Raw genomic sequence first — 23,194 nt, forward strand, 5'->3', positions numbered from 1 at the left:
AAGCCTTTTCCATCCCATGATATTGGCCTTTCTTTAACGATTGTCGTCTCAATGTGCCAGCATGTGTACCTTTAACACTTCTTATCACTTTGCAAACACTCGATTTTGGAATACCATAGTTCAAAGAGATTTCTTTCAGGGTTTTCCCCTTTTTATTGTCGTCAATTATTTTTAATTTGTCACCCAAGCAAAGCCGTTTTCGAATTGAAGGCATTTTAAAATAATTTATGCGATATCCTCACTTTACCACTTTGAACTCACAACTGATATTTCGCGCAATGAAGCGTGCATAAAAAAATAAATAGAATTATTTAAAAAAATATCCAGTGAAAGAACTAACGGGTATTTAACTGCCTGCATTGTTTTTTGTTGTAATACAACCAAAACCAAATACAAACGCAATACATTTGTAATATCGAGTTCATCCAATTTTATATAGAGTCATCAATGTATTGAAATACAGCGTTCGTTATATTGAACATTCGTTATATCGGCGTTCGTTATACTGGAGCACCACTGTATATGATATATAGGCAAGAATTATAGAATACAAGATTAGGACATTCGTTTACCGTTAGCTTTTTTGGGTTTTAATTTCTTGTTCCATGACGTCAAAATATCCCGAATCACGCGTGCAAAACAAGCAAACAAAAGAAAAACTGCCGAATTGCACGGCAGCACAAAAGAATAAAACAAAGCCCAACGGTGAGTAAACGGTTGTGCTTAATAATTATTTAAAATTCTAAGCGAAAAATATATTAACTTAAAAATGAAGTCCATTTTTTGAAAACCCGGACAAACAAAGTGACGTGAAATGTTTGTATATTTAGAAGATAGATTATAGATAGAGAAATATTATTTTTGGATCAATTTAATTTTTCAACAAGTAAAACTTTTAATCAGAGGGGCGGAAATCATTTTATTAGAGGTAAGATTCAGACTGATACATAAATTCTTTTAATTTCAGTTTGGTGGTTGTGAACGGATTTTACTCATATTCCGTCAAGTGTAAAGAAAATATTAAATGCTGAATTTCATTAAAAACGGTCGAGTAGTTTCTGAGATATGGTTTCTTCTGTAGAATTTAGTGTTTTTAATGTTTTCCGTTAGTGAGTTAACGCACTTTTAGTAATTTTCAACATAACCTTTGTATGGGAGGTGGGCGTGGTTATTATCCGATTTCAGCTATTTTCATGCTGTGTAATGGGGTACGTAAGGGAAGTGACTGCAGAAAGTTTGGTTCATATAGCTTTATTGGTTTGTGAGATGTTCACAACGAATCTATTGGGAGGCGAGGTCATGGCCACTAAAAAAAAAATACATTCAAATATGTCCTTCCTTAGTATGATACTCTGTGCCAAAAACTACTTTCAAAACTTTATTTATGTCTTAGTTAGGACATTTTATAGGTTTTCAATAGCAATAAGAAACATGTGTACTAAGTTTCGTCAAGATATCTTAATTTTTACTCAAGTTATCCGTTGGACGAACAGACAGTCATTTGGATTTCAAGTCTATATATATATAACACAATATCTAACTCGTTCAGTTTTATGACTTACAAACAACCGTTACATGAACAAAACTATAATACTCTGTTAGCAACTCCGATAGTATAAAAATCGATGAAACAAATGTTTATTTAAGGCAACTATTTTGAACAATTAAAAATTGCCCTTATAACCATACAATAATGAACACTAATGCTAATCACTTTTAAATAATAAATAGTCTCCTTTTACAGGTATAAATTTTTGGACTTCAATAGTGCGGTTGAAGCCAGACTGACGAACTTGCTTCAAAATAATTTCTTTAATAACTATGAAAACACCTGCCCTAAAATGCTACCATTTTGTACCGCATTAATGTTTGTATCTACTAGTGATTTCGATTGGTATATTTTTATGGAGAAATTTCTAGAGAATTTTAAAAATATTTTTTGTTCCGAAAATTTTAATGCTAATGAAACAGATTATAAAGTTGTGTTCACTTCATATTTTGACTGTTTAAATTTGGTATTGAATAAGATGAATAGTTTGGATATTTCGCTCGAAGAGAAACAACAAAATACAATTGAACTTCTACATAAAAACATAATTGACCCTACAAAATGGTTAATTAGAGCAAATAGAAGTAATATTTGTAAACTATTTTTTGAGCACACTCTTCAAATGTTAGCTGACACTAAAATAGAAAGTGAACATAATCAACAGATTCGAGCATATCTTTTAAAGGATTTCTGGATTTCGATATTTGAATTGATAACTTCACTAATTACTGACCAAGAGCATTATCCTGAAGTGATTATTGATATATTCCAAAATCTAGTGAAATTTGGTGAGGGAGGCTTTAGTACAAAATTGGATACATTGCAAACAGACGTTTTAATGGAAACTAGAAATGAGAATCAATTAACAAACCTTGCTTCCGAATTAGTTAATCATTGTTTAAAGCGAATTGCTAGTAAAGAAGGCGAAAGTTGCCTAAAACACTTGCTGTTATTTATGGATATGTTTTCCGATACCAAATTTAATATAAATATTACAAACAACTTCGATGTTACAAAGTCTTTAAACATATTTATTGACTTAATACCAACGGCGACTGAAAATCTTTACGTTGATATTGCCGAGATTATATTCAAATTTATAAATTTTTTGGATGGTGATCAACAATATGATTTTATCAACAATGCATTAATCTTCGTAAGTCATTCAATTATTTTTTAGTTAACTTGACACAAATTAATTAAAGTTAAATTTTTAGGTGTCTTCGAAAGATATGCGGATTTTGATTATAGAGCGTATACTGTTGCAACCATTGAAAATTGGTAAACGTAAGTATATGTTGTTATCCAGCCCAGATGTCAGGAAAATAATAACAGATCTTACAAGAGAAGCATTATTTGAAAAGTCCGAAGAGAAAATTAATTGGTTGCAAACGCTGTTTCTACAAAATGATAGTGGTAACTTCTTTATTAGTTCCACTACTGTAGATGAGGTTATAACCATTATTTTTGCGCCTTTTGAAGAAGATAACAATAATGAGTTGGTTGAATTATGCGGCAATATTATTTCCAAAGTTTTGCCGAAGATATTTTCTTGCAGAAGTGTTTTTAACAAAACGAAAACGAAGGCGTTCACGAAGCTATTCTCGTTTTTGATTCTACATTCAGAAAATAATCTACTTAAGGTAGAAACATTTTTCCAGCTGTCTAAGTGTTGGGAAAGTATGTTATGCGATGAATATATCGTAAATGAAGTCACAGTTTTACATTGCATTTCAAATTTGAGAACGATGAACGCACTTACATTGGTAAAAACATCAAAATGTGCAGATTTAATAATTCGATTTATATTCCGCACTACTACCAAGTACACTACAACTAAAATGAAAAATATAATACAAAACAATTTGATAAATATGTTTATAACCACTAAGGACGTTTCCGCATTGCATGAACAATTTAAAAACTACGTTTTATTTATGGAAGCTGTAAATGGCATGTCTACAAAACAAGAAGTGCATTATAAATGTTTCGAAGTTCAGAATATAGTCACCATCTTACAGCGATCCCTTTTGAACATTTATATCTTCAAACGATTACAAGATTCTAACGAAATGGACATAATAAATTGCAATTTATACCATGAATTGCTCAATTGTATAATTTGTACATCTGCTGCAGAAAGTGTTCTAAAGATCAAACCCGAGGTAAGATTTATTTGTATATTGATACTGTAAATACTAACTTATTTTTTTTAATATGACTTTTCTGTTTGCAAACTTCGAGAAATATCATGTCGTTTTTTTATTTTAACTTTCGAAATATGGATACAATCTCCTTATAATTCAATGGTTCGAATATAACTGAAATTGCTGTGCAACTCTCCTAGAAATAATTTATCGTTCTTAATAAACTTCAGACTTGATCACAGTAAATAGTGGGGATTCTCTGGTGGTAATACAAATCTAACATAATAAAGCTTGTCATAATCTGCATAACCTGCATGAATAAGGTTTATAGGTGTTACAGTGATCCCCGCTTAAGTTACCACATTTTGCGGCATCGTTGTTTTTTCCTTAAATTTACATATAAAATTCCCCACTTAAGAGCCTCCGCTTAAGTGCCTTTCCCGCTTAAATGCCTGTAATATTTAAGCCACAAATAAAAAATTGTTTGCAATGTTCCTCTTTTAAGTGCCTTTTAATATTTTTTCATTGGATGCGCTGAGTATTGTCAAAAGGAAAACATATACATAGTTTTGTAATGTTTTTTTCCATATTTATTGTTATTAATAAAGATTTTTTGTTATTAATAAGAAATAAATGTGTCTAATATTCTAATATTCTAAAAGAAAAAATATTAGATCGAAGTATTTGAGAGTATTTGAGAAAAATCATTTAAGTGCCTTTCCCGCTTAAGTGCCTCAAAAGTTTGGCACTTAAGCGGGGATTTCTGTATTTATATTCACTTCGGGCAGGACAAGTGGGGAGGTTATGCGAATATGAGTATGTAAACAAAATAAAAAATGGTTTTATATACAAACGCATATTATTTGATTTCCATTTTATTTATTTATTTCTTTATTATTACTTTTTGCAATTCAATTCATTATTAAATCATAACTATGAATTCTCCACTTTTTAGTAATATCATCAATAATTGTGTTGTTAATTAGAAGGGAAGCAATCGAATTTGTTTGACATAAAAATATGTTTATAAATATTTCTCCCAGTAATAACGATTAAGTGTATGTTTGAGGTTAACATACACTATAAAAACGATTGTTAGGAAACCACTAACTACTAGGAATTCACTAGACCTGGAAAAGTTAGGGACCAGTAGAACGTATCACTCGGTCAATTGAGTAGCTCAATACATACATACGCAAAATAATTCGTTGTATGTATGAGTTTGCCGACCACTGCCGATATGTATATATACATATATAGTATATGAAGGCTGAGATAATTCCTGAACTGATTTCAATCATGTTCACCACCAAGCTACGTTATATCAAAGACCATATTCTATAGATTTTCTGATGGAATATTTTATAGTAATGTGCCTCTGTGCCTTTCGGAGGAGTTTATTCCGTATATATAACATGTGAGGTATGTTGCTAAAATTAAGTGAACGTAAAATATTGAATACATTGTAGTTTAGTGGTGAAAATGGGTGAAATCGGTCTAGGAATTACCCGAGCCATGTTTGTATAACTGTGAGCCGTGCAAATTGCGGCAATATCAAATGTTCGGTTACTCGCGAATTTAGCCCGTCCTTATATGTTTAAACTGTTTACAATTTTGAAAACTAAGACTAAAACTTGATTTTTATTTTCAAAATTCATTCGGGATATATGTAAGAAAAGAATTATTAAACTGTAATGTGGGAAAAAATAATATAGAATGAAAATAATAATTTATCCTAAATAATTCTAAATGATAGGAATATAAATCCGGCCTCCGACTTATGGATATACGAACTATGAAACAACGCGATAGATGTAAAATTATTTATTTCTGTTGGTGAATTTTTATTTCACCCCGAGTAACATAGGTTATATTTATTGCTAGAATCTCAAACTTCTGGAAATAGTTTTCAGGTGAGGTTATCAAAAAGGCTCCGTGATGAAAAATCTAAATCTGAAACTGAAAATCGTCTTGCAAGTCATTCTCTTCGCATCGCAATAGAGGTCGTAATCAAGATTTAGCTCTTTACAAATAAAATATAATGTAATTTCATGTTCGAATTTTCTTCATTTAACTTTTTCTTTTAATGAACCCACGCAAGAAACGGGAAAGTACATACATAGGTATGGGAGTGTGTGTATAACTGTGTAAAAACTTATAACTTTTGAAATGTTTGTTTAAACCCATGCGAAGCCGGAGCGGTCTGCTAGTATTATTATATTTTTATTATGTATCCTGATATTATTGAAATCTCCGTGTTATAATTTTTAATGTATTTACAATGTGTTATTTTCAATACTAAAATTTAATTATTGTAATTTTTTAGGTAGGGGCTGCTCTGAAGGTTTGGATTGAAGAACTACAAAATCAACTTAAATATTTGATACAAAATGAGTCTATCCTATCCGAAAAAGTACATGACATTCTTCTTCGTAATGCTATAGAAGCTAACGAAATCTCGTATTTTCGTTCTCTACACATTTTAATTTTACATCACCGATATTTGCCGTTCGAAGAAAATGCATCAATCGTTTTTAACGAGGAACTGTTCAAACATTGTATTGCGCAAGGCGCTTTATTAGCTTACATTAATTTCTTGCAGGTATTTATGTGTTTTTGATAATTTTATATTTCGACGAACTTTTAGAGTTATTATTGGATATTTAGTTATGATTAAGTACCCATTTATTCTGTAATTTAGTCATTCGTCATTTTTCCAAAAAATATTAGTACCTCTAATCAAGAAAACCAAATGATAACCACACTCATACCCCATTCAAAGGTTATGTTGAAGATTACTAAAAGTGCGTTATTCAGTAACGATAAACGTCAGAAGCGCTAAACTTTATATAATTAATAAATACATTACATTCAGATTGGTGTAAAAATGTAAAATTAACTTTTGAGTTAAAACCATATATCTAGAACTTCGAGACCAATAAAACGACTTTGTATATACCATTTTCGGGTGATGCTACAGTTTGAGAATGGGAAAAATTGGTTATATTGAAAACTATTAAAAGTGCTTTAAGGGGTTAGGTGGGTTTCACAAATTCAAAATTTGAAAAAAAAAAAATTATACCGAATATGAGAACCTCAGTGCTTGTGACCAATTTTAAACCTTAAATATAGGTAAATATCGGTTACACCCCAACTTAAACCTTCATTACTTATTGTTATTTGTTTCATTTGATTTATATTTACTATTTATTTTCTTGCTGGTGATTCGGGCAAAAATAAATTTAATATTTATAAATAATTTATTTTTATATATTTGTTTATTATAATTTTATATTTTGATTATTCCTATTTTTTTGAATGATATTTCTACCAATACGGTTAATGCTGTCAGGAGGATTCTGGCAAGTTATAATCGATTATGTCTTGTTCTGGCATTCGTATTCACCGTAGTATATTGCACAAGTGACTAAAATTAAACCAAATAAAATACATTTCAGTATCAAACTCCTCGACTGAATTACAGAAGTATTACAGTAAGCAACGTTTTTGATTGTGCAAAGTCAACTGATATTTGGATAAAATGTGCAGCATTGCGTTGTCTTGTTATAAATTATTTTAATTGCGATGAAGGGAGAACAGGTGACAACATTATAATTAAGCAGTTGTTGGAATATGTTCGAACAATCAATGAAGGACTTTTTATAAACTTTAAAGTGTAAGACTTACTACATTTTTATGTTTATTAGGAGAGAAATCATAATAATTTTAAATATATTTTTAGAGATATAAACGAACAAGGGTATTCGGCCGTTATTGAACTAATTGAGTACATTCGGTTGCTGACAGAAATACTTAAAAAAATGCCTTGGTGTCTAGGTGCTAAAGACTGGGATAACATCATCATTGGACTAGGTTCTTGGGTACCAAACGTGCACAAATCGATCGAAAATATCGTCAATCCAAAGGTTTGTAAAACTTTTAAAATATTACCTATTTTAAGTGTTGCTATCAAAGTGTTGCAACCGTACAAGAAATATCTAAAGCAAGTATTACTTGAAAACTAAATTCATTTTCCAAAAAATTTAAACTTTATTAAATTCATCCTTAAAAATTTCAGATTTTATAGTTATTTTATTTATCTATAACAAAAACAAATTACAGTATAATATTGCACCTCTCAGCGAAAATGATGCAGTAACCAAATATATTGCAATTTTTTAAGGGCACAACTAAATTTTTAAGTTGATTAGTACTTTGTGGGATGCCCCTTACTATCAATAACTGCTTTCATACGTTTCAGCATGGATTCTACCAATTTCTTTGTATAGTTTGGAGCAATTTTATTCCCTTCTGTTTGCTGCCGTTTTTCAAGTCGGCTTTATTTCTAATTTGGTATTATCGCATGTCTCGTTCCTGAACTAACCACAGATTCTCAATGCGACACGATTTTCAAGAACATAACATTAAATGATATGCCGAATAGTTCCTTGACTCAGTTTCACCATTTACGCGACGTTGCGTTGGCCACTTCCGTCTTTATAATACTTAGGGCTAACTCGCACACTTCAATACTGGTTAGGCGTCCCATTTTAAAATATGCTTTACAAATGACAGTACTAAAATGTCAAAACTTTTAAATTACATTCCAGGAAAGCTCACATTTATAATTTACGTTGCATTTCGAAAATCGGCGCCAAGCTGTCGCCGCTAACGGTAAACATTTGTGCATCATTTTAGCTGTGAGCTTGTATTTCGGTATACGAATATGTTTTTACTTAATGCTTGTAAAAAATAAATAATATTTGCGTTTTTTTTATTTAAAATATTAAATATATATGTACCTAATCAATAAATTAGTAAAAGTTTTTAATTTCGAAATATAAACATGATTTTTTACTAAGCGATTTTTCATTTCGTTTCTGCATCATTTTGCCTGTGAGCCACTGTATATAAATCATATTTTTTTTCTTCATATTACAGATGGCTTTATTTGTGATAAATGTTTGTAAACTATTTTCTGCGTTCCTAGAGTTTATAAAAGTCGAGAAGGACCGTAGTTCAACAAACATGTTACAAAATATGGTTGATGAGTGGGAATCATTATTTTCAAAGGATGCAATTTGTAACATTTTTGAATCGTTTTATGGTCTATTACATCTTCAAGGTAAATATTTGTGAAATGGAAATTAATAAAACAACGTAATTTACTTAGCTTTTTTACCTCCTGGACTAATTAACATAAAATGTCAATGTCAAAATTGTTTAGGTGCCAGTATTGAAAATCTATTCTGATTTAAACAAAATCGACATTCGAATCAGATATTGCAAACATGTAAAATAGTATTCAATTTAGCGCTTATTGGAGTAGGGAATTGGGAAGAAAATGAAATAGGAAGATCGGACTATGGAATTTGACTTAACACGATAACATTAATACAGACATGTGCTGGAAATCGCGCGATTTCATTTTGATACCGAAATTGCAAATCGCACGAATTGATTTGAGGTGTGATGAAATTCACTCGATTTTGTTCTGGTTCGAACTTAAATTCGAAACAGCTGATAGTCAAGCAACTGACATTCAATAACAATTATGTGTGAAATATTTTTGTAATATGAGTGTATTTTATTGTTTCTGCTTGTTTAATATACAGAAATGTTTGGAAAAATAATGAGATAGTTGCCCGACGCAACACACGGTGCTTTCATTATTTTGATTTTGTCATGGAAGAAGTTAATTAAAAAAATATTCAAGATGAACCCGTCGTTCAGAAGCCGCACTCTTGTTCGGAAAATATATGGAAACAAATTTCAAATAATTTAATGCGAACTATAATATTTAAGTTTTAGTATGATTTGTTTAATGTATATAGCAAATAAAATACAAAAACTGAACTAACTAAGCTTAAATAACTCAATCATCAATATTTTATGATTCGAGTGCCCATGTCCGTCCGATTTCAAACCGGGAAAAATATGACGATTTCGATTCCTGGCACATCTTAAATCGTTACGTTTTGATGTTCGAAAACGAAAATGGAACAGTGAAATTCAGCACATGGCAGCCCGATTTCGATAACAATTTCAAAAGTTGAACCGTGAAAAAGACGCATTTTGTAAATTTTTTTATAATTAATTTTTGCTTTCCATTTTTGTTTCAGAGAAGTTCACAGCCGAATATTTTATGCCATTATTTAGTGAATTAAAAAGAGTTATATTACTTTCCGATGTCGATGTTATTTACATTGTAAGTGTTAATTATGTTATACTTACTTGTATTCAAATTTAATATATATTAATATACAGTTTTGCAAGAATTCCCGAACCATTTCTAAGAAGAATGTTTTCAACATTTTGCTCAAAAACTTCGCTAACTCTAACATCTTTGTACAAAGGACATGCTATCATATTTTACGAGAGCTGACACATGCATATGTTGTGGACGACATTAAGAGTGTTCATTCATTAAATGAAGACTCGAGTCTTGGTGTACAAAGTCAGCATTATTTAAAGTTATTTGAAGAGGCTTTAACATCTCAACTTACTTTTGTTAATAAGTATATATCAGAATTCAGGTAATTATATAATGTGTGTATATTTAATTTGAATTGATAACTTTTTTAATTCGTTATATAGTTTCAAAATATCCGAAATAGACGAATTCGAACCTATTGACAGAGAAACGGTATTTAGCTACTTCCTGATGTGGGACTGTATAATTCATACATGTGTTAAATCTCCACTTAATGTACGGAATATATACACTTCCTGGCTTTATGAAAGCAGATTTTTCGAGGTGAATTGTTTAAAATAATTATATTTTGTTTGACATTGTAGAGTGGAAGTGGAATTTTGTCTATAATACAAATAAGAAATTTTTATGTTAATATTGGAACGCTAAAATTCGTATTGCATTATATCGATTCCGATTTATAAATCTGTTCTTAGATGGAATCGTGTTAAGCAGATGAAAAATATAGCGAATGTATTTTTCAAAGATAAAATATTGATCGGCCTGATTCAAAACGTTCAAAATGTAAAGTTATATATAAGGGAAAAATTTCGCTTCTTTACGAATGTTCTAACTATCACACCTTGTAAAGCACCTAAAAATACAATCCACACAACAGCCGGTACTGCGATACTGAGATTGACTGGGATCCGACCAACGTGTAATGCCTTAAAACACATAGGGAGTGGACCACAAGATATGTGGCCCCATGCTGCCAACGCACAGCTGCCTCTACGTCAGTGCAATTAGCACCAAGTTTGCGCACAGCGTCGCTACCCATAGCGAGTGTCCAAGATAGGACCTCAACGGTCCTCCGGAGCTCCAGTCAGCATGACTCTCAGTCTGATCAGACCCATCCCAAACTTCAACCCGTTCTTAAGATCTTTCAAAAATATTTACTGCCTTTTTAAAGAAATAATATATCCTCTGCCCTTTCAAAAAAAGATTTGGCATGAGGAGAGTCTGGCCAACCTGATCTTATTTATATATACATACGTATATATAAATATATATATTTGGCGTGTGCACCGCTTATTCGATTATAGGCGAATCTATTGAAGCGCGCTAGTATTCTCTCCTTTTTGCTGTTTGGCGCCAATTGGAAATACCAATAGAAACCAGGTCACTTTTTACCTTAGTTTAGGTTTAGGAATGGAGGGCTTAATGTTCCTCTGCTTTCACCAGCGGGTACTGCATGTAACACTTTCAAAGCATAAGCGCTTTCGTCTTCAGTGTCGTCGTATAGCTCATCATTCCACCATCTGCGGTACTCGCTTTTGCCAACGTTCAATGGACCATAAATCTTCCACGATCGTGCCGCAATAACTAAAAACCTACAGCGTTCAAACTGGCAATTTGGCAGAATAGAAACATACAAAAATCGGGACAAAAGTTAATTTAAAAAATTATGTGAAATAAACAAAATAATTTTGTTTTTTATTTAACAATACTTAATTTTAATTATTTTACTTTCGATTGAACTTAGTTTAGGTTTAGCATCTCATACAAAAAATATATGTATTGTCCGAAAGTTAAATAAAAAGTAGCAAGGGAACAAGCCAGGGGAGGGACTTTTTTAGATTTTGTAAGGAATTTCAGAAAAAAATTGTTTTAATTATGCAGTAATGTGTAATGTTATTTAATACACTACATTAATATGATGTGATTCATTAAGAAAACAATACTTAATGCTGAATGCCGCACAAGTTCCTTCTTATCGTAGAATCACCCATATACATCCCCCCAGTTACATGTTGCTTAACAGGATATCACCCGAACATCGGTGCACTGCTTCGAGGTGAAAACCGACTGGTACTTGGCGACTTTATCGCGCATTACGATCTATGGCATTCTTGCCTGTTAAACGATCATCGGGATGGAGCTGGTAGTACAGATTGACGATTTTACATTCGGCACAATGAAAGACGAAGACCCTATCCGAATTATGGGCACCTGTAATATCTCGCTTGATATTACAATCAGGTGGTCTAATAAATAGCATAACCTGGCGACCTATGTTAACTCTCGCATCAGAGCATCTGCCCATAATTGCCTCGATCGAAAAACCTCCTGACTTTATTTCTGTGGACAATCGTACCTTCGTTAACTGTGCTCGCTTCATTATTGCTGGACGCATTGCGGACATCAGCCTTAACTTCCCAGAGAAAGCAGCAGTTTTAGCCAACGAACGCCTTACGCCATGTCGAACCCTGTGATCCCCTAATAAGGAATCTCAATTTGGAGATTCGACGAACGGCAAATCATTATAAGCGGTAGAGCACTTGAAGTCTTGTAATGTTTCCGCTGGTATGGGTATGCTCTGGACTACTGTCAAACCCCTATCCAACCCGAGAAGACATGATGACCGAGTTGAAATTCAATTCGCTGATCATGCCTCCACGGATCCGAAGAAGTGCGCGAGTTATTTTAGCTGGCAATTTACATTGCACCCTTCGGTGGATAGGGCGTAAGAGGACGGTCCTAGTAGCGCAGGGCGCAAAAGCTTTTTACGTAGTCAATTACACAACGCTACTAGAAGACATCGAACAATCTCCGCTGCCTCCAGAGCTCAAGAGGTGGACCATGAATTATGTGAGCGGTCGCCAATCATGCGTAACGTTTCGAGGTCAAACATCCAAGCAAAGAAGAGTTAAACAAGGGGTACCCCAGGGTGGTGTCCTATCCCCCTTACTATTTAATTTCTACATTTCGAAACTCCCTTAACCATCAGAAGGATTCACAGTTAATTCTTACGCCGATGATTCTTCGATATTGACTCCGGGCAATGGAATCGATGACATGTGTTCGAAAGTAAACGGCTACCTCCTCGGCCTTTCTCGCTTCTTCACTGCTAGGAGCCTAACACTCTCCCCTAAATCCACAGCGATCCTATTCACGAATTGGACGAAGGAGTATAGTCTGGACCTGAACATTTCAGTCGATGGAATTAAAATTTCTACTGTCAATAACTCCCAATAACTGTCAATAATCTTGGGTGTTACACTGGATAGCTGGTACTTCTTCACTCCCCACACGACCGCGATTATAACTAAGGTACAGAGCCGCAACAAAATCCTCAAGTCGCTAGCCGGCAGCACCTGGGGTAAATACAAAGAAACGTTGTTGGCAACTTACCAGGCAATCGGGCGGACGATCCTAAACTACGCAGCCCCAATATGGTCGCCTGGATGCAGTAGGACGCAGATGGGGAAGCTTCAGACTTGTCAAAACACCACTCTCCGGACTGCTAAAGGTTGTCTATTGCTTTCGCAGAAATCATCCCTGCAGTCACCTACTGGAAGCCGAGCCGCCTCCCAGAGGCATCCTTCCTGAAATACGTCGACAACCTACAAGACTATACCGACTGAACTTCGGATGCGACAAACTATAGACAACCACTAAACGCCATCCCCAGAGGAGCTACTAACAGCTCCATCGACTCACTCACCGTGAATAGCGTACTTGGAGAAACAACACTCCCAACACTCGAATTGCCTCGCGAAACTAGTGTGATCCTTGCGCCACTTCGTTCTGGATACTGTAGCAGACTAAACTCCTACTTATCCAGACTAGACCCTGACATACTCAACATATGTCCCCGCATGACACACCAACTCTTTGCATCCCCCCTAAATCGTACACATCTAACACCTCTTTCCCTCTGGTCCGACAGCTCGAAACAGCTCGTTTCCTGGCCCACCCGTTAGATGACTTCGATGACAATTAGTCTAGGCTTGTCGGTTCAGGCAGGCCTGAGTAACTGTTACAACAACAAGCACAGAAAAAAGTTATCACCATCTTTCCAGCCTATAGGACGACTTTCCCTTTTTCGGTGTAAGTAGAAATCTACTGTTCTTTTGTATAGTACTAATAAATCCATATTTCGTTCCCGAGACGACGGAGAAATTCCTTTGGATTGCCGTGAACAGCAATTCCTGTGCTTAAAATATTTATACCCCCGCAAAAATATGCACAAAGTGAATATTGTTCACATAGCGGTTGCTTGTAACACCCAAAATAGATCGAGATATATAGATATAAAATTATAAGGTACAAAGGATCACTTTAGGAAGAGGCATTTGTGATATAAATTTAAATTATATCAACTCAAACTTGTTGAAAAAATCTCCTTTGATCAATTCGTCATACAGTGTAACGGGTAAAATCGGATGGTAACACCGCCCATGTAAATGTTTCTTTGAAAACTAAATGGCAAGGTGCCACACCAACACTCACTTATGGGTACTTAAAAGGCCGACTGGCCAATTGTGACATATGTATGTATGTATCCGGATGATTTAGGGTCCCCTAAAATAGTATCAATTCTCCAAATCTTAAGTAAAGGAAACTTCACCAATAAATCATTATGTCACCTTATATTCTGTTTAGAGCTACATATTCTTTTATCCAGAAGGGATGTCAAAAACGATGAAAAACTGTTTAATTACCAAACCTTTATACATATAAACTTTTTCTTGAGTAAATAATGTTGACATAATCGAACAATCCTTCAAACGTTTTTTGTAATTGTGTCAAAATTTCTTTATTTATAAAAATATACTTGTACATTTATGTAGTTATTTGATTAATTTATTTTAATGATTAATATCTTTCAGAAATTCTTACTGTTTGTTATACGGGCGATGCCGATTGAAGTTTTAAAAAACCATGACAGTAAATTTCTATCGGGTGAAATTTTCAACCGTCTCTCCTGGAAACAACTTAACGGTTTGTATTAGTTATTGTATCTTCAGTATTGTACAAAAAATCATTATCTTCTTCATCCTCAGCAGAAAAATAATTATTTTGTTCCGTCTGGTATTCTTCACTCTCAATCAATTCGGAACATGATATATAGTCCTTGACAGGCAAGAAAGTATCAGGTTCTAAGTTTTCAGTTAAAACTGGGGGTGGCGCCAGATGTATGTTAAGATTAGATATAAATTTATTTATCCAAACTGTAAGATTGTTTGCTAAGACTTGCTGATACTCTCGTAGGTTACTTGTTGTGTAGAACTCATTATCTACGTATTAAAAAATTAATGAAAATAAATATATGTAGAGGATTTTGATACAGATGAATACAACATAATAATACATACAATGAATATTATTTTCTTTGAGGCTTAACAAGTTCTCAGATTTTCAGATTTACGTACCTGTAAAATTCCGAATTTGTTCCAATATAACTGCGCAAAGAGTTGACCGCTCATCTATCAAAAATTGATCGTTAAGCAAAAAGTCTCTCATTTCCTCGAATAATACACAAATAATCTTCCTTATTTGCCGTCGCTGTTTGCTAAGTATGTGTTTTTTGAGCCTGCGACATTGTCGCTTTTGCAACACTTTAGCAACTCTTTGCAAACGCTTTTCTTCTTCAATATATGAAAGAGCAGTATTTATGCTATAAGACACAACTTTAGACTTATGATCCAAGTGATGTTTTAACGATTTTATCTGTCGTTTTCTAAGGGCAGCCTTATATACGTCTAGTGTCCAACGGACCCGTTTTATGTCGGGCATAGCTAATTGCTCTATTCGAGTTGTGCAATTTGGCATAATAATTTTTTTTTGATAATATCTAGGCCTTTTCCGAGGAGCTGCAATGTTTTCGCGCGGGGTTGATAAGTAACACATATGTTCCTCTTTGGTAAGAACATCACGGTCAATTATTACGCTGCCGGTATGCTTACATGCATATTGTGGGTTGTATTGCGGGCAAACGCAAAAGAATTTGTATCCATATAGAAGTGGTGCCCGTTTGGGTCTTTTATATTTATATTTTATGGCTGAACATTGAGTTTTTCGCTGATGAAGTAGTCCTTTCGCGGCCTCGAGCTCTTGTGAAACTGTTAGTTTCTTGATTGGTTCCAGTTGAATTTCGATTACACTAGGAATTTTATCAAATGTTGAAGACATTTTAAATATTTAATGATCTTAATAAACTTAAAAAATATAATAAATAATTTATTTTTCTGGCATTTGTGCGTTATTTTTTTAGATGAAAATTTAACTCTTGAAAGGTATGCTTGCCATTTGTATACAGAAGTTTTGAAAAAATTACCTGCAGTAGTTCGGAAGTGGTGGAGTGTTTCCCCATCCCGCCAAAAAGCTTTTGTGGATAAGTTGACCACTAATTATGTTTCACCTTTAATCTGTGAAGAGGAGTTAAAATCAATAGGGGCAAATAAGGAGAGACATGAAAATATGCAAGTAAGTACAATATTCTTATAAAAATCAATCTTTTTCAGAAATATATAAACTTTTGTAGGTGGCGGTTCACTACTCAACGAGAGAAGTCATAGCGACATATTTTATTGATGATGTTCGAACCGAACTTACGATTACGCTTCCATCTAATTATCCTCTAGGTCCGATTAAAGTTGATTGTGGCAAAAGTATTGGGGGACGCTTATCGTCTCGTACTGATGGCATGCAGCTAGCATTATTCCTAATGCATCAGGTACATTCTTATTTCATTCACTCTAAGTTAGTACACATATTTAAAATTTGTTAGCCAATTTGTTTACTGTTTAATATTTATTTTGTACGTTAATATATTGTTACCAACCCTTACATTCCTCAAAAGTGATTACCTAATAATAAATATCAGTATAGAAATTTTAAAGTATTTTTTCCATTACATATAATATACATATATTTTATTGTTTACATACTTATTTTTTAAAGGGCAAGTCTAGGACATGATAACTTTTAAGTAGCTGAGTTTCTTGTATTATTGTGTTTCCAAATATTATTGTGTTTATTAAGTTTATGGTATAAATATTTGTCGGAAAGCCTTCCTCTTTTACATAGCGAATTTGTAAATCTTCATGTAAATTTATATTTGTTATAAACCTTGGCGCATTTAAAGCTTCCTTTAAAGCTTCAATTTTGAATTCTTCTCTTAATTTTTTAGATCATTATTTATTCATATTTCGTTGAATTCACGCGGTACAAAAATGTCTAGTAAAAATAGATTCATTATTTTTGAATTCAATTAATGCTTTTCTTTAGCACAGACAGGAACAGATACTAATCACTTGGTACCTACACCGGGCTAGAAGGTGGATGCAAAATAATCCCAAACAAGCTTCCGAAGCTTCTATTGAGTCATTATCAATATGTGTATAGTTGTGCTCCAACCGTGTAATGGTCTGAGTCCCAGTTTCTCCTCTGTAAGGTATATTGCTGACACCGTCTTTACCCGGTTTTTGTTGTTGTTGTTTTGTTGTTTGTTTTGTAAATTATTTTATGGCAGCTCAGTAAAAATATATCATTAAAGTACAAAGAGCTTAAACTTGGACAATTAGCTAAAGGAAGGTTCTGAGTAAAATTTGAATACTGCCTAATTATCGATGTACTTTTACAACTTGCCATAGTTACTGTTGTAACAAATTTGGGGTTTCTTTCCCTTTCCCATCATATCAACCTAAAAAGTTAAAAATAAATTTAGTTAAAATAAACTAAAAACAATGCTTTAAATGCGTATAAAACTAAAAAATTAAAAAGTAAGGAAGGGCTAAGTTCGGGTGTAACCGAACATTTTATACTCTAGAAATTTATTTATTTAACTTAATTAATATTATATAATACACAATTTGACCGTCAATTCGTCATATATATTATATAAAGTCCATTGTAAGTTGGAAACCCTAATATTAGGTTAGAAGCACCGAGGTCCTCATGTTCGATATATGGGGCTTTGAAAACATATGGTCCGATTTTGGCGATTTTTAGAATGGGGCTGCCACACTATAATCGTAGTATTTGTGCAAAGTTCTGCACCGATATCTTCACTAGTGCTTACTTTATATATTGTAAAGTAAACAATTCAGATCGTCTTCAAAGTTCTGGTATATAGGAAGTAGGCGTGGTTGTGAAGCGATTTGGCCAATTTTCACAACATATTATTGGGAGGTAAGTCGAGTATCGGTCGAGTAGTTCCTGAGAGATGGTTTTTGACCCATAAGTGGGCGACGCCACGCCCATTTTCCATTTTGTAAAAAAATCTGAGTGCAACTTCCATCTGCCATTTCTTATGTGAAATTTAGTGTTTCTGACGTTTTTCGTTAGTGAGTTAACCCACTTTTAGTAATTTTCAACCTAACCTTTGTATGGGAGGTGGACGTGGTTATTATCCGATTTCAACTATTTTTATGGTGTGTGGTGGGGTACGTAAGAGAATCGACTGCAGAAAGTTTGGGTTATATAGCTTAATTGGTTTGTGAGATATATACAAATAACCGATTTCGGGGCGGGGCCACGCCCACTTCCCCAAACAAATTACATCCAAATATGCCCCTTCCTAGTGCGATCCTTTATTCCAAATTTTACTGTTATAGCTTTATTTATGGCTTGGTTATGACACTTTATGTGTGTTTTGGTTTTGTGGGCGTGGCAGTGGACCGATTTTGCTAATTTTCGTAAGTAACCCTCCAAGGAACATGTGTTCCAAGTTTCATTAAGATACCTCAATTTTTACTCAAGTTATCGCTTGCACGGACGGACGAACGGACGGATGGACAGACATCCGGATTTCAACTCCACTCGTCATCCTGATCAGTTATATATATATAACCCCATATCTAACTCTTTTATTTCTTGGTGACACAAACAACCGTTATGGGAACAAAACTATAATACTCTGTGCAACAGGTTGCGAGAGTATAAAAATAATTTTTGATTTATGCTTACAAAAATAATTAACAAAAACTTTGTGTACTATATACTTTACTTGATATCCAGCCTCTTTTATAATCCTAATATTATTAATTAATTTTCTTACAGAATGGAACAATAATAGATGGACTAGCACTGTGGAAGAATAACTTGGATAAAAAGTTCGAAGGTGTTGAAGAATGTTATGTGTGTTACACCGTTATTAATCAGGATACCTATCAATTACCCAAACTCACATGCAAAACTTGCAAAAAGAAATTTCATGGATCGTGCTTGGTGAGTATCATTTTATACAAATTATTTTCATATAAGAATATTGGTCAAAGAACAGAGTTCGAAGTGGACTCTGTAAGTAATTTCCATATTTACACCTGCAGCCACGCGCAACTTACCACTATGCTTTTTAAATTTTTTTTGAGTGTTTTCGTTCTATCGAGGTTTTTTTGAATGTGTTTAGTAAATTAACTACAAATAATTTTAGTATTTAATTTGTATCGTTTAAGGAATAAAACACAAAACCACTTTTCTTAGCTAATACACAAGAGTTCGGTTTTAGAATAGTTTTTAAATTAATAACGTGACTAAACTTTGTACTTCAATTTAAAAATATAAAAAACATTAATTTTAATTATAGTAAAAGTGAATGTCATAGGTACTCAATGTGATTTAAGTCGGGAGAATTTCCTGGCCAATTCAAGTGGAGAATTCCTAGGTCTTGTAAACAAATTATACATGTTTTTTAAATTATAGAATCATCAAATCATTTTGCTTTCAGAATGCTTCCATGCCCTTATTACGCAGTTTTTCTGAACACTAGATTTGCGGAACAAGTCAAATTGACGGGTGCGATTTAATTCTTAACATACAAATAGTATTTTTAAATTATTAGGGTGCAGCCAATGTGGAGTTTACATCCATATAAAATGTATTGAAGATAATCGTGAATAAAAATGTCTAGTTTTTTATAAATAATTGACAACAAAATTCCATTTTAACATAACCGTCAAAATGACGGGTTTCGTGTCCGTAAATCTAGTGTTAAAATTAATTAAATTTGCTTTCATCTGATCATACGACATTTCGTCATTGCTCTACAGTGCAATTTCTGAGCAGTAATGCCTACTCCAGCCTCTTAACTTTTATTACCTGCGTCAAAAGGGGCTCTTTCGCTAGTCTCCTACCGCAAAGTCCGAATTCCACAAGCATTCTCCTTGCCTTGTTACTCAATGTCCCTTCTTATTATCCCACCATTTTCCTCTCGAAAGCTCCTAGTGTCGTCTCATCTGACATCGTCCAAGCTTCTGCACCATAAAGCAGGACGGGAATGATAAGCGACTTGTAGAGTTTGATTTTGGTTCGTCGAGAGAGGACTTCACTTACTTCATTAAAAATAATAATAATTCGATACTAGTGATGAGCGATATTGCTATTTTTGAATCACATTGATTTTATATTGCTCCACATTTTTTTTATTCTTTACACTTTTACATATTTCATATTTATTAATTTAATCAATATCCAAAAATTATCTGCTTTTGCAGTTCTTCTTCTTGACTGGCGTAGACACCGCTTACGCGGTTATAGCCGAGTCCAAAACAGCGCGCCACGTATCCCTCCTTCTGGCAGTTTGGCGCCAATTGGTTATACCAAGCGAAGCCAGGTCCCTCTCCACCTGGTCCTTCCATCGGAGTGGAGGTCTCCATCTTCCTCGGCTTCCACCAGCGGGTACTGTATCAAAAACTTTCAGAGCTGGAGCACTTTCATCCATTCGAACAACATGACCTAGCCAGCGTAGCCGCTGTTTTTTTATTCGCTGGACTATGTCTATGTCGTCGAATAACACATACAGCTCATCGTTCCATCGTCTGCGGTATTCGCCGTTGCCAATGTTTAAGGGACCATAAATCTTCCGCAAAACCTTTCTCTCGAAAACTCCTAGTGCCTCATCGGATGTTGACATCGTCCACGCTTCTGCACCGTAAAGTAGGACGGGAATGATGAGGGTCTTGTAGAGTTTGGTTTTTGTTCGTCGAGAGAGGACTTCACTTTTCAATTGCCTACTTAGTCCATAGTAGCACCTGTTGGCAAGAGTGATTCTGCGTTGGATTTCCAGGCAGACATTGTTATTGCTGTTAATGCTGGTTCCCAGGTAGACGAAATTATCTACAACTTCAAAGTTATGACTGTCAACAGTGAAGTGGGCGCCAAGACGGGAATGCGCTGACTGTTTGTTTGATGACAGGAGATATTTCGTCTTGTCCTCGTTCACCACCAGACCCATACGCTTCGCTTCCTTATCCAGTCTGGAAAAAGCAGAACTAACGGCGCGGGTGTTGTTTCCAATGATATCGATATCATCGGCGTACGCCAGTAGCTGTACACTCTTGTAGAAGATTATACCTTCTTTAGAGCTGCAGAGCTAATCTTATAATTTTTTCCAGCATCAAGTTAAAGAAGTCGCACGATAGTGAGTCACCTTGTCTGAAACCTCGTCTGATATCGAACGGCTCGGAGAGGTCCTTCCCGATCCTGACGGAGCTTTTGGTGTTGCTCAACGTCAGCTTACACAGTCGTATTAGTTTTGCGGGGATACCAAATTCAGACATCGCGGCATAAAGGCAACTCCTTTTCGTGCTGTCGAAAGCAGCTTTAAAATCGACAAAAAGGTGATGTGTGTCGATCCTATTTTCACGGGTCTTTTCCAAGATTTGGCGCATGGTGAATATCTGGTCGGTTGTTGATTTTCCACACTGATAAGGTCCAATCAGTTTGTTGACGGTGGGCTTTAGTCTTTCACACAATACGCTCGACAGAACCTTATACGCGATGTTGAGGAGGCTTATCCCACGGTAATTGGCGCAAATTGTGGGGTCTCCCTTTTTGTGTATTGGGCAGAGTACACTGAGATTCCAATCGTCAGGCATGCTTTCTTCCGACCATATTCTGCAAAGAAGCTGATGCAAGCACCTTATCAGCTCTTCGCCGCCGTATTTGAGTAGCTCGGCCGGTAATCCATCGGCACCCGCCGCCTTATTGTTCTTCAAGCGGGTAATTGCTATTCGAATTTCTTCACGGTCGGGCAATGGAACGTCTGCTCCATCGTCGTCGATTGGGGAATCGGGTTCGCCATCTCCTGTTGTTGTACTTTCACTGCCATTCAGCAGGCTGGAGAAGTGTTCCCTCCACAAACTCAGTATACTCTGGTCATCAATAACTAGATCACCTATGGGGGTCCTACAGGAGTGTGCTCCGGTATTGAAACCTTCAGTTAGTCGCCGGATCTTTTCGTAAAATTTTCGAGCATTACCCCTGTCGGCCAGCTTGTCAAGCTCTTCATACTCACGCATTTCGGCCTCTTTCTTTTTTTGTCTGCAAATGCGTCTCGCTTCCCTCTTCAGCACTCGGTATCTTTCCCATCCCGCTCGTGTTGCGGTCGATCGCAACATTGCGAGGTAGGCAGTCTGTTTTCTCTCCACTGCGAGACGACAATCCTCGTCATACCTGCTGTTTTTTTGGCTTTTCCGAAAACCAATGGTTTCGGTTGCAGCTGTACGTAAGGAGTTTAATATGCCGTCCCACAGCTCCCTTATACCGAGAAGCTGATGAGTGCTCTCAGAGAGCAGGAGTGCAAGTCGAGTAGAAAATCGTTCGGCTGTCGGTTGTGATTGCAGCTTCTCGATGTCGAACCTTCCTTGTGTTTGTTGACGTGTGCGCTTTTCTACACAGAGGCGGGTGCGTATTTTAGCTACAAGGTAGTGGTCCGAGTCGATGTTGGTACCACGAAGCGTACGCACATCAGAAACACTGGAGACATGTCGTCCATCTATCACAACATGATCGATCTGGTTGCGAGTGATTCGATCCGGGGACAGCCAAGTACCTTGATGGATTTTCTTATGCTGGAATCTAGTACTACAGACGACCATATTTCGGGCCCCGGCGAAGTCGATCAGCCTCAGACCGTTTGGTGATGTTTCATCATGGAGGCTGAATTTTCCGACTGTTGTGCCAAAGACACCTTCTTTACCCACCCTAGCGTTGAAATCGCCAAGCACGATTTTGACATCGTGGCGGGGGCAGCGCTCATAGGTACGTTCTAGGCGCTCATAGAAGATATCTTTGATCACTTCGTCCTTCTCTTCCGTCGGGGCGTGGGCGCAAATCAGCGATATGATGAAGAACCTCGCTTTGATGCGGATTGTGGCTAGACGTTCATCCACCGGAGTGAATGCCAGGACTGGACGACGGAGTCTCTCTCCCACCACGAATCCCACACCGAATTTGCGCTCCTTTATATGGCCGCTGTAGTAGATGTCACAAGGACCCACCTTCTTCCGTCCTTGT

The 23,194-nt window shown here is 35.3% G+C and overlaps 2 protein-coding genes across 6 annotated transcripts in view; one reads left to right on the forward strand and one right to left on the reverse strand.

Annotated features, from left to right (window-relative positions):
* The window catches only part of LOC105218975 (E3 ubiquitin-protein ligase listerin), a 59,546-nt gene that overhangs the window by 34,585 nt on the left and 1,767 nt on the right, over positions 1-23,194 (forward strand). For 4 of the 5 annotated variants that reach the window (XR_008471114.1, XM_054230232.1, XM_054230233.1 and 1 more), the window contains 13 exons: positions 1,745-2,705; positions 2,767-3,714; positions 6,023-6,298; positions 7,155-7,372; positions 7,439-7,622; positions 8,638-8,821; positions 9,819-9,904; positions 9,964-10,232; positions 10,294-10,453; positions 14,785-14,896; positions 16,170-16,381; positions 16,440-16,631; positions 18,959-19,126. Coding sequence is in view for 4 of the 5 variants with exons in the window: in XM_054230232.1 (XP_054086207.1) it covers positions 1,745-2,705; positions 2,767-3,714; positions 6,023-6,298; positions 7,155-7,372; positions 7,439-7,622; positions 8,638-8,821; positions 9,819-9,904; positions 9,964-10,232; positions 10,294-10,453; positions 14,785-14,896; positions 16,170-16,381; positions 16,440-16,631; positions 18,959-19,126 (3,970 nt within the window). In the remaining variant the exon portion in view is untranslated. Of the gene's footprint in view, positions 1-1,731; positions 2,706-2,766; positions 3,715-6,022; positions 6,299-7,154; positions 7,373-7,438; positions 7,623-8,637; positions 8,822-9,818; positions 9,905-9,963; positions 10,233-10,293; positions 10,454-14,784; positions 14,897-16,169; positions 16,382-16,439; positions 16,632-18,958; positions 19,127-23,194 lie in introns of all 5 variants that reach the window. The other variant, XM_054230235.1, reaches the window with a different exon arrangement.
* LOC105218974 (uncharacterized) lies at positions 14,890-16,179 on the reverse strand. Its single transcript, XM_011194872.3, has 2 exons — positions 15,328-16,179; positions 14,890-15,192 (listed from the first exon to the last, which is right to left on the reverse strand). Exons 1-2 carry the CDS (start codon positions 16,085-16,087, stop codon positions 14,891-14,893), a joined length of 1,062 nt encoding a protein of 353 aa, XP_011193174.1. The 5' UTR covers positions 16,088-16,179; the 3' UTR covers position 14,890.

This window comes from Zeugodacus cucurbitae, chromosome 4 (assembly GCF_028554725.1).
Source record: "Zeugodacus cucurbitae isolate PBARC_wt_2022May chromosome 4, idZeuCucr1.2, whole genome shotgun sequence".
NCBI classification, from domain to species: domain Eukaryota; kingdom Metazoa; phylum Arthropoda; class Insecta; order Diptera; family Tephritidae; genus Zeugodacus; species Zeugodacus cucurbitae.